A 12,298-nucleotide genomic window follows, 5' to 3' on the forward strand; every position below is an offset into this window, starting at 1 on the left:
GCTGCTTTATTGCTAAAAACACTGTATCCATGTGCAGAGTTTCAAGTTTTAAACAATTATTTTTTTACAGTGCCTAATGAATAATTCTTAACATCCCTCTTTTCTTCCTCCAAGATATTAAAAACAAGCTGACTTTTGGAAACTTCAATGAGTTTTTTAAAAAACTTGGGAGCTGCACCCCCCCAACATTCCTAAGAATTTGGGTTGAGATCAATGACAACTTTATAAGCTCATCAAGAGGTCAATGAACTCGGAAGTTTGGGAAACCCTGATATAAAACATGGAGTAAGAGTCCTCCCCGGGCACCTGACTGGAGCTGATAGTATGTGCTTCCAAGCTTCAGACTTCCTTCAGGATGCACAGGTCTTAAGCAGCACCTGGGAACTTGAAGGGGGACCAGCTGTCCGAACAGTCCTCTCAGGCCATTGACAGTCTTTTCAGGAGTCGATGGTATGCACTCCCTGGCCTGAGCTTCCTCACTTCTCAGTGTTCAGCCCAAGAGGACAGGACTACTTCTTGGCCTAGATCCTGCTGCAGAAGGGAGGGTCCCAGTCCAGTTGATGGAGTTGCCACAGCCGGTGGAACATGGCAATGGCACGAGTGGCCTCCATGAAGGGAACATAAGAAGAGCTCTGCTGGATCAAGCCAGTGGGCCACCTAGTCCAGCATCTTGTTCTCACAGTTGCCTCTGAGAAGCCCGCAAGCAGGACATGAGTGCAACAGCACTCTCCCCACTTGTGATTCCCAGCAGCTGGCATTCAGAGGCATACTGCTTCCAACAACCCCAACAACCTGAGTGGGGCCCAGTCCCAAGCGACAGATCAGTAGCCCATGGTGACCATGCTCCATAGAATATGAATGTGCAAGCCTCTCTCAGGCACGGAGTGGCCATTCATCCTACTTTACAGTGGACAGTCCTTTAATGTAGCTGAGTGATAGAGCATCTGCTTTGCATGCAGAAGGTCCCAAGTTCAAGCCCTGGCATTTCCAGGTCGGGCTGGGAATGCTCCCTGCCTGAAACCCTGGAGAGCTGCTGCCAGTCAGTGTAGACCAAGTGTGGGGAACCTTTGGTCCTCCAGATGTTGCTGAACGACAGTTCCTATCATCCCTGGCCACTGGCCATGCTTGCATGTTCAGTAGGATCTGGAGGGCAAAGGTTCATCACACCTGGTGTAGACAATACTTTATTGAGGTAGATGGCCCAACGGTCTGACTCAGCAGAAGGCAGCTATCTATGCTCCTATATTCTGCATTCCTATTTGAAGGGCATAGGGCAGTCCTCTATTTGAAGGGCTGTCTAGCAAGTCCAGTTTAAAGATGAAGAACCGTAAGAAGAGATGGGGGGGGGGAGAGCCTTGAAGTTGCCCATCGGCACCTGACAGCAAGCTGAGCAATCACACGGGTCACAGTCTTTCTCACTACCGTGAGCTGTTTCTTGTTTAAACTCATAGTAATTATTTCTAAATGTGCAATTAGCACGTGCCAATCTCCATCCTGTTTTCTGTTATTCTTTTCGAGGCAATGCATTTCCTCTTAGCCACGGAGTCTACACATGTAGGAGAATGGAGCGCTAGAACTCTGAGATCTACCACTTCAGGCTGCCATGTTGAATGGTTTCCAAACGGTGGTGGGGAAACTCCCTGAAAGTTTTTATTTCTTTATTGAAGGCAACTTAACACATCGGACAGCCTTCTGTCCTACTTTGCTGTGCTAGCTTACCAAGTCAGGCAGGTCCAACTAGCTTAATATTGTCTACCCAGTGATCAGTAGCATCTCTCTAGGATTTGGGGTGGGGGTGCCTTTCCTAGCATACCTGGAGATGCTGAGGAATGAAGCGCCTGCATGCATCTGCTCTACCACTGAGCCACCTCTCGCCTCTGGTGAAAAAAAGTGGTTCACAGAGGTGCGGGCCTGGGGTGGGGTTGGAAAATAGTGTTGCCTTGATAGCAAAACCTGTCCTTTACCCTGATACTGTACTGTATTGCAATAAAGATTTATCTTGCAAAAGGATAAGCAAATCTAGAAATTATCATTATCATTATTTATTAGTTTATAAGAACATAAGAAGACCCTGCTGGATCAGGCCAGTGGCCCATCTAGTCCAGCATCCTGTTCTCACAGTGGCCAACCAGGTGCCTGGGGGAAGCCCGCAAGCAGGACCCGAGTGCAAGAACACTCTCCCCTCCTGAGGCTTCCGGCAACTGGTTTTCAGAAGCATGCTGCCTCTGACTAGGGTGGCACAGCACAGCCATCATGGCTAGTAGCCATTGATAGCCCTGTCCTCCATGAATTTGTCTAATCTTCTTTTAAAGCCATCCAAGCTGGTGGCCATTACTGCATCTTGTGGGAGCAAATTCCATAGTTTAACTATGCGCTGAGTAAAGAAGTACTTCCTTTTGTCTGTCCTGAATCTTCCAACATTCAGCTTCTTTGAATGTCCATGAGTTCTAGTATTATGAGAGAGGGAGAAGAACTTTTCTCTATCCACTTTCTCAATGCCATGCATAATTTTATACACTTCTATCATGTCTCCTCTGACCCGCCTTTTCTCTAAACTAAAAAGCCCCAAATGCTGCAACCTTTCCTCGTAAGGGAGTCGCTCCATCCCCTTGATCATTCTGGTTGCCCTCTTCTGAACCTTTTCCAACTCTATAATATCCTTTTTGAGATGAGGCGACCAGAACTGTACACAGTATTCCAAATGTGGCCGCACCATAGATTTATACAACGGCATTATGATATTGGCTGTTTTATTTTCAATACCTTTCCTAATTATTGCTAGCATGGAATTTGCCTTTTTCACAGCTGCCGCACACTGGGTCGACATTTTCATCGTGCTGTCCACTACAACCCCGAGGTCTCTCTCCTGGTCGGTCACCGCCAGTTCAGACCCCATGAGCGTATATGTGAAATTCAGATTTTTTGCTCCAATATGCATAATTTTACACTTGTTTATATTGAATTGCATTTGCCATTTTTCCGCCCATTCACTCAGTTTGGAGAGGTCTTTTTGGAGCTCTTCGCAATCCCTTTTTGTTTTAACAACCCTGAACAATTTAGTGTCGTCAGCAAACTTGGCCACTTCACTGCTCACTCCTAATTCTAGGTCATTAATGAACAAGTTGAAAAGTACAGGTCCCAATACCGATCCTTGAGGGACTCCACTTTCTACAGCCCTCCATTGGGAGAACTGTCCGTTGATTCCTACTCTCTGCTTTCTGCTTCTTAACCAATTCCTTATCCACAAGAGGACCTCTCCTCTTATTCCATGACTGCTAAGCTTCCTCAGAAGCCTTTGGTGAGGTACCTTGTCAAACGCTTTTTGAAAGTCTAAGTACACTATGTCCACTGGTTCACCTCTATCTATATGCTTGTTGACACTCTCAAAGAATTCTAATAGGTTACTGAGACAGGACTTTCCCTTGCAGAAGCCATGCTGGCTCTGCTTCAGCAAGGCTTGTTCTTCTATGTGCTTAGTTAATCTAGCTTTAATTATACTTTCTACCAGTTTTCCAGGGACAGAAGTTAAGCTAACTGGCCTGTAATTTCCGGGATCCCCTCTGGATCCCTTTTTGAAGATTGGCGTTACATTTGCCACTTTCCAGTCCTCAGGCACGGAGGAGGACCCAAGGGACAAGTTACATATTTTAGTTAGCAGATCAGCAATTTCACATTTGAGTTCTTTGAGAACTCTCGGGTGGATGCCATCCGGGCCCGGTGATTTGTCAGTTTTTATATTGTCCATTAAGCTTAGAACTTCCTCTCTCGTTACCACTATTTGTCTCAGTTCCTCAGAATCCCTTCCTGCAAATGTTAGTTCAGGTTCAGGGATCTGCCCTATATCTTCCACTGTGAAGACAGATGCAAAGAATTCATTTAGCTTCTCTGCAATCTCTTTATCGTTCTTTAGTACACCTTTGACTCCCTTATCATCCAAGGGTCCAATCGTCTCCCTAGATGGTCTCCTGCTTTGAATGTATTTATAGAATTTTTTGTTGTTGGTTTTTATGTTCTTAGCAATGTGCTCCTCAAATTCTTTTTTAGCATCCCTTATTGTCTTCTTGCATTTCTTTTGCCAGAGTTTGTGTTCTTTTTTATTTTCTTCATTTGGACAAGACTTCCATTTTCTGAAGGAAGACTTTTTGCCTCTAAGAGCTTCCTTGACTTTGCTCGTTAACCATGCTGGCATCTTCTTGGCCCTGGTGGTACCTTTTCTGATCTGCGGTATGCACTCCAGTTGAGCTTCTAATATAGTGTTTTTAAACAACTTCCAAACAACTTCCTAGTTTATATCCCGCTTAATGCCAAAATAGGTTTCTAAGAGGTTTGCAAAAGATAAAAAACTAGTTACACAGACATTAAAATGCAGCCATTCATAATTAAAATACAGAATAAAACAATTCCATTAAAACATTGAAATATTTCATTTCATTTCATTTTATTAAATTTATATACCACCCATAGCCGAAGCTCCCTGGGCGGTTCACAACAATCAGCATAAAATACAATGAAACACATATTTAAAACAGTTTTTTTAAAAGCTTAAAATTTAAATTTAAAAACATAAACGTTTTTACACATACTAAAATATACACATCCATAACTGAAATACGCAATAAATCAATCCCATTTTTTAAAAAATGCCAAGCTTTGCTAGGTATAATCTGTGTTTATACTTGTTATATTGCTGTTGGCTTTTATTTCTTGTGAGCCACCTTGGTATTTCTTCTTGAAATGAAAGGCGGGATCTAATGATGACGATGATGATACAGGGTTGTTGCGAGGAAAAAATCAGGAGGGGGAGAACCATGTTTGTACGCCACCTTGAACTCCTTGGAGGAAAGGTGGGATATAAATGTAATAATAAAAATAAAATAATGTATTAAGGGGATTGTTTTGCTGGATTCTGCTTTGGTCACCTACACTTACTTTAACAATCAATTCTCAGGTTCTCTCTATGTATCAAATCTGTCATGAGCACGGAATATAATATTGTTTCCTTTTTGTTTGTTTCAATATCAAAGGTAAACTGTTCGGTGGTGGTGAAGCAAAAGATTTTTTTTCATTTAAAAACCATGATTCTTCTCTTCCATCTCTCCCCCCCCCGCGACGTAGTCTAAAGTGGTACAGCCCAACCGCCCACTGCGGTGGGTGGAGCGCTTCGGCTCTTTCCCACCACCCTCCCCTTTTCTTAGCTTCAAAGATCGTCCCGCCCTCTTTCTCCTCGCGCCTGCGCAGAGGGGGCAGGCGCGAATGGGCCGTGGGGTCATTCTTCTCAGTCCCGCCTCCCCGCCAAGGGCCGGGAGAAGATGGCGGCCGCCTGCACCTGCTTGGGCCTGGTGTTGGTACTGTGCGTCCTGGTGGCCGCCGCCTTCGGGGCGGAAGAGGCGAAGGGAAGCCCGACCAAGCACGCGGCGAAAAAGAAGGACATTCGGGACTACAATGACGCCGACATGGCGCGGTTGTTGGAGCAGTGGGAGGTATGCAGAGAGGAAGAGGAACGGGTCCGAAATGGAGGGGGTGTCTGTGGGGAGAATAATGTGAGGGCTCTAGTTAGGGTGGTGGAGGAATGCCATGGGGGTCCAAAATGGGGGAAGGGGAGAGCGATGTGTGTTGAGGGGTGTTGGTTTCCTTAATTGGTTTCCAATTTCTTGGAGAAAACTTGGTATTGGACTGCAGGTGAGTAACTTGCAAAAGGCTGAATCCAATTTCCATCCTACAAGGAGAAAAACCATTGGAATTAATGAACCTAAATTTGTCCTGCCTGATAATGTCAATAAGCCTACTCTGAGTAGGGCATAGTTGGATAAAATCCAAAGAGGGAGAGAGCGGTTCTGGTGAGAAAAGAAGTTGATTTGAGGGGTGGGTGGATTGACGTCTCTGCTCCAGAACCAGTTTAATTGAATGCAAGAATTATGATGGCACAGTCTTGGAGGAGAGACTGCCTCTGAACATGTGCAGAGCGTATTCCTCATTGCTGCTGAAGAATGGGGCTGCTGCCAACTGAAGAACTTTGAAAGAAGAACTGTAACATGGGATTGTAAGAAAACCTTGTGTTGTGTGGATCAAAGCAGTACTTATATTGGTCTACTCTTCTTGTAATGTAGCTGGGGGGTTGTGCGTACAGTGTGACCCAAAGTGTAAAGTCCAGTGTAAATTGCTATCCACAAACTGCTATTCTGTTTTATTTGGATTCAGGTAAGTACATAATAATTGCTTTTAATACAGATTGATGGTTTTTAAAAGAGTGGCAAACTGACTTGTGGAGTGGGCTGCTTGGCACATAAATGTACACCCGACACTTGCTATGCTGAGTGCTAAATTGAAAAGCAGATTTCTATTTCTATTTGTGCTCTGTTGTTGCAGCAGTATAAGAGACAGTAAGAAAGATACATCAGATAGAGTGATACACGGAAAATCTCTGGTATTTAAAACTCAACCTCTTTGAATAAGTCTAGTTTTTCTAAGACATACCTTGTTGCATCTGAACTCTAAAGTATCTCCTGTTTCAAAATATTCTTAAGCATTCCTGTCCTTTGTTTCCAACACAGAAAGATGATGATATAGAAGAAGGAGACCTTCCTGAGCATAAGCGTCCATCTGCGCCAATAGACTTCTCCAAGATTGATCTGGGCAAGCCTGAGAATATCTTGAGGATGACAAAGAAAGGGAAGACTCTTATGATGTTTGTCACTGTGTCGGGAGAACCTACAGAAAAAGAGACAGAACAAATTACAAATCTATGGCAGGGAAGTCTTTTCAATGCTAACTATGATGTACAAAGGTAAGGTTTTTGTATTTGAGTTGCAGACCTGCTCCTGCTACCTGGTTTAATTTTAATTTGGTATGATCTCTGTTTATACTGTAGGGCCAGAGAAATTACCACCTCCTAAACAGTCAGTATGGTTTTGACATTTTAAGTTAATACCTTCTATCTTTTAAATATATTAATGAGAATATGATTGTTTTGTTTAAAAAAAGCTCAAAAGAATGTCAAAGAACTTAGAAAGATTGATACACCTGATAATTCATAGGTTTATTATTCAATCATTTTCTTTTTCCTGACTCAAAAGATGAAGTGCTTATTGTAATGTAATGTACTGTGAAAATTAGTTAATTATTAATAAAAAATAAAGTCTGATCATTTTCATTTGGTAAAAATAATTAGAAATAACCTTGCATTTCTCCTGTTGAGGGAAATAATCCAGAACCCTTTTTAAAAGAAAGTGCATGCATTAAGGCTGCAATCCAATATACATTTACCTGAAAATAATCATCATTGAAAATAATCGTCATTTATTGTTGTATAAATGAACATGGGATTTGAGCTATAAAGCAGTTGACTCTAGGAAGAAGGTGCATTGTCAACCTGCTTGCAGTAGGCTTCAAAACAAGAGCATGGAATTTCAGTTTGCTAGTGGGTTGTGACCAAGATGGACACATGTGCCTTTAATGTTAGTATTCCATTTGGGTATGCATGTCCTTCCTCCTCCCAATTTTGGTTCGAATGAAGAAGCACTAGTAAGAGCATAAGAAAAAGCCAGCTGGATTAGATCAAAGCCTATCTAGTTCAGCATCCTGTTCCCTACAGTGGCCATCCAGATGCCTGTGGGATGCCCATAAGTAGAAGCAAACTCAATAGCGCTCTGTCTGTTGTGTTCCCCAACAGTTTGTAGTTAAAGATTATCTCTAGAGTTGCAGGCAGTAGTACATACAGTCTTCATGACTTATCCACCATGAACTTGTTTAATCCCCTTTTAAAGCCACCCAAATTGGTGTCTGTCGCCACATTTTATGATAGTGGGTTCCATAGCAACTCTGCACTGTGAAGAAGTGCTTCCTTTTGTCTGTCCTGAATCTTCCACCATTCTGTGGAGGAAGCCATTGTGCAAGTAAACAATTCTTTATTGTGTTGGTTTCACCTCCACCCAAGAAAACCCTCTTGAACCAAATGCCTGCACTTGATAGATGTAACTCATGAAAATATGCTTGAGAGAAGCAGAAAGGACTGCCACATTCTCTTCTGGGCAACATTCAGAGGGCCACATTCTGGTGGTGGGTGGGGCCAGAGGCAATAGTGGACAGAGCAATGAATATAAACTACCTTTATACGTTAGACTAGTTTCTACACATACCCCTCTCTGTCCTCCATCCAGACAAGCAAGCAAGAGGCATTATTGCACTTCAGTGACACATTCTCCAGCCAGATAAAAACATTCAGGGTGCAAAGCAGGGCCAGTGAGGGGTGTGGCCTGGAGACAGTTCTGAGGGCCAGATAAGGAGACTTGAAAGGCCGCATTCAGCCTCTGGGCCCAAGGTTCCCCATCCCTTGCTGCTGCTGTCCTCCATCCCTGTTTTTTGTTTTTTAACTTGTGAAAATTCAGCCTATTGCATATCCAAGGCAGTAAATCACAGTAACAATATTTCTGAAGTGGATAATAAAGCCTGCAGTGCAGAAACGCTTCCACCCCCCCCATTCTGAGACAGGCACTTCTTGCTTTCAAAAAAAGCAGATATACCACTTAAATCCTTCAGATCATCTATCCTATTTTTGGCTCTTTGCTAATTGAAATGTAAGGTTTTAATACTTCAAAGACCTTGCACTAATTGAATGCCTTTGGAAATCTAAATCTAGGTTTATTGTCGGATCAAATCGTGCCATCTTTATGCTGCGTGATGGAAGTTATGCGTGGGAGATCAAAGACTTTCTAGTAAAACAGGAGAGGTGTGCGGACGTAACTTTGGAAGGTCAGTTGTACCCTGGTAAAGGAGCCAAGGAAAGCGAAGAAGTAAACAAGATCAAGCCTCAAAAATCCGAAAAGAAAAAAGATACAGAAAAGAAAACTGGATCCCTCAAAAATGACAACCGTGCAACCAAACCAAAAGAAGATCTATGATAAGTTAATTGGACTGAACTCTGTAAAGGAGGGCAGGCAAGGGGTTGGGGTGGCAAGTTCAGAAGGAGAAAAATAAGGTGGCTTTTTGAGTTTCAAATACTGATGATCAAGGAAGCCGTTTACTTATTAATGAGAGATGCTTAGTAACACCAGTGTTAATGCTTAACATCAGTGGATTGCCTCTTTTATATTGTGGCTTGTTTACTTTCAAGCAGTTGGTTTTCAAGTTTAACTTCAGTATTATGGACTTTGCTCCAAAGAAAGAGAGGAGGAGTGTCTGTACTGTTTGAAGTACTGTTGCCAGCTATTTTGGAGGGGTCAGTGCTATGAATGGTTAATAATTGGTGATGAGTACTTGAGAAATAAGGTTTTCTATGAGTTTCTACCTTTCCAATATTTTCATTAATGAAAATAAATGATACACTTTGAGAACCCTTGAATCTTGAAAGTGACAACTTCAGAATGCCAGTGATGGTGCTGAAGCAGATTCTGGGAAGCACAGTTTTGAGTCATGTGATGGGTATTTTTTGGTAAGTTGGTTTACTTCCCTAAAATGCTAGTGTTCGAATGCTGCCCCAGCTGAAGTAGGAAGAAACTTTTCTATTGAATTAACAGGTTTGGGGTTTCCCTCGTTTAATGGACCAGTTCATTTATTCCAGTCTTCCTCAGCCTGAATGTTTCGGACTACAACTCCCATCATCCCTGACCAGTGGCCATGCTGCCTGGGGTTGATGGGAGTTGTCCAAAACATTTGGAGGGCACCAGCCTGAGCCACATGATTTAAATAGGGTAAAAAGGAATGTAAGAAGAATGGTGCAGTTAATCCTGACACTAATTTAAATGGGCTTGAGGCATTCCAGGATTTCAGTTATTATAAACTGGGGGCTTGTTCTGTTCAGACGCACCAGCCATAAATGGAAAGCTTTGAAGTTGTGTTGATTTCCTTCATAATGTTAACCCAAAAGAACACTGAGTTAGCACAGGTATTTGAGATTGGTGGTCACGATACCAGATTGGGTGATTCCACACTTGATTGTTCTGAATGTAATTTGTATTTTTATGGTGCCAAAAATGCTTCCAATATTTGGAATGTCCTTAATTGTTTATATATTAAAAATGTTTATATATAGATAGATAATTGGGGAGATCTTGCCATAAACGTGTTTTGCCAAAAGTTTTTCCCTTCCTTGAGGCAAGAAAGTTCAGGATCTGAATTGCCATGAAACTCACTTGTGAAGAAGGAAATGTAGTGCTTTATTGAAGCAAAAACTATTAGTTGTGACAACCAGGCCCTAAAACACTCAGAGTTTATCTTATGTTCTCTGTGTCGTCGTCGTCGTCCTGGAAGCCCCAGACAGCTGACAGAGAGATCCCTTACAGCCCTGTTTAGATTTACACCACTCCACTCTTCCCTGCAGGCTGGTGCCGAGCTTCTAGCTGGTGTTGAGGCTTGTGTTCATTCTCTTTCAATATTTCCTAGTTGTCCAATCAGGACAACCACCTCCCATACACTGGGCCCTTGTGCAGGCCCCAGTAATGCTAGCAGAGCACCACAGTTGTGGGATGGAGCCCCTTTCATCAGTCATGCTCTCATGCCAGCAGTAAGCAGCTGAGCATCAAATCCCTGGAACCCAACCTGATAAATACTTGCCTGCATGGCCATGGCTCTCAGTTGCTCTGTGGCCTCATCAATATTACCTATGGGGCAATTGTTATTCCCAGTCCATTGGGGCCGGGTACCTCCTCTGAATCGAGGCAGTGCACTGCTCTAAAAGCGTACCCATTGTCCCAGGAGTTGGATTTCTAAGCAACTGGTTAATTAGAGTATCCTTTGATAAAGCTCCCAGTCTAGTTTACTCTTCTGCAGTCATATGAGTGCTGCCAGCACCTTGATCCCATAGTTTCAACACCGGCTGGAAGCCTCGGTACTGGCCTGCAGGGAAAGAGCAGCAAAGTGAGTGTTTTAGGGCCTGCTTGTCACAACTGATAGTTTTGCTTCAATAAAGCACTACATTTTCCCTCTTCACAAGTGTGTTTCATGGTCATTCAGATCCTGAACGTTCATGCCTCAGGGAAGGGAAAAAACCTTTGGCAAAACACACTCTGAACACTCCCTCCAAAATGTCAATAAATTTGTACATTTTTTCCCCAAGCAAATTGCCGTTTGAAACATAAAGTACTGTGGATAGATGCTGCTGTGTCTAGTGATGCTTGTCAGTTCAGAATGGCCACTGGATGGCACCATTTTTGTGCCAAATCAAATGTTGAGACATTCTCAATTGCTTCTGCCCTCCCTTGCTTCAAAAGCAAGCAATGTAGATGCTTTTTTTTGTTGCTCAGAGGAGCTTAAAACTTGTCATGTGCAAGACATGGCACTTTTTAAAAGATGGCATCTGTTTAACATATTGCCTGCTATATTCATCTAGTGAGTGCCTGATGGAAAGCAGGCTGGTCACCAGTGGTAAGTTTTTTAAAGAAAACAACCGACCTCCAGGTAGCAGCATTTTTAGGTCACAAATGAATGAAGGTGGGCAGTTAGCAGGCTAAGAAATGTCTTACGGGACTTACTTGCATGGCTAATAAGCGTAGAGATTTGCTGTGGCTCTTCTGGATCAACAATTTTAAACTTACTTGCAGTGCGGACTCCACAAATGCTCGTTTACAGCATGGGCCTTCAGCCTGCGAGTTGGGATCCACAAGTAGGTCCCATCGTTAGCACTGAGCAGACAAAAGGTGGCAGCACCAAAAGCAAGAGAGGAACAGTAGAGGCAAACCTAAAAAGGCTCTGGGAAAGTCAGTGTAGAACTTCATAAAAGTGTGAAAACATTGGACATTTTCCTGTTTTGTTCAAGTTAAACATAATTTTTTAGTCACCATTTTGAAGTTTTGCCTGTCTCCCCCCCTGCCCCGCACAACAGTGGCACCATTTTTCCTTTTTTGTTCAGGATTTCTTTTTGCGGGGAGGAGCGAAAGGGAACAAAGAGGGGAGGCAGCTGTGCCATGGCGGAACTGTGAATAGAATATACCTTGTTTTTATGGTAAGCTGCTCCTATTTAAAGGGTAGAACATAAATCCTGGTAGTAATAAATAATAAAACAGTAATTTAAAAGGGTGACCAGCTGCCATGGAAGGATTTGGATCTGGACTGTGGTGCTGTGGGTAAATCTTAACCCTTGTCATACATCCCATTTTCTTCCACCCCTCCTCAAAATCTGGTGTCTGCCCCATGGAGTTATGCTTTCCCCTGTGAGCAAATACTAGGACTCTTTTGGGGGGGTGTCTTTGAGAAAACACTTCAGGGGAAGAATTTAAATGCCCTTCCCTAGTGCCATGGTCCTGATCCAAACTAACCTTCCGTTGTGGCTGCCATTAACCCTTTATAAAAACCATGGGAGACTATT

The 12,298-nt window shown here is 43.0% G+C and overlaps 1 protein-coding gene across 1 annotated transcript; it reads left to right on the forward strand.

Annotated features, from left to right (window-relative positions):
* The first annotated feature begins 5,209 nt into the window (after window positions 1-5,209).
* Window positions 5,210-9,329, forward strand: MESD (mesoderm development LRP chaperone). Its single transcript, XM_061595569.1, has 3 exons — window positions 5,210-5,480; window positions 6,552-6,784; window positions 8,636-9,329. The coding sequence occupies exons 1-3, from the start codon at window positions 5,310-5,312 to the stop codon at window positions 8,895-8,897; spliced, it is 666 nt and encodes a 221-aa protein (XP_061451553.1). The 5' UTR covers window positions 5,210-5,309; the 3' UTR covers window positions 8,898-9,329.
* The last annotated feature ends 2,969 nt before the right edge of the window (window positions 9,330-12,298 follow it).

The sequence above is a fragment of the Rhineura floridana genome, chromosome 14, assembly GCF_030035675.1.
Source record: "Rhineura floridana isolate rRhiFlo1 chromosome 14, rRhiFlo1.hap2, whole genome shotgun sequence".
In the NCBI taxonomy this organism is placed as follows: Eukaryota; Metazoa; Chordata; class Lepidosauria; order Squamata; family Rhineuridae; genus Rhineura; species Rhineura floridana.

Bases quoted from the DNA above. Each gene is read 5' to 3' on its own strand.
- MESD (XM_061595569.1), top strand. From the start codon at position 5,310: ATGGCGGCCGCCTGCACCTGCTTGGGCCTGGTGTTGGTACTGTGCGTC. The intron at 5,481-6,551 runs GTATGCAGAGAG...TTTCCAACACAG, and splicing joins GGTTGTTGGAGCAGTGGGAG to AAAGATGATGATATAGAAGA. The intron at 6,785-8,635 runs GTAAGGTTTTTG...ATCTAAATCTAG, and splicing joins GCTAACTATGATGTACAAAG to GTTTATTGTCGGATCAAATC.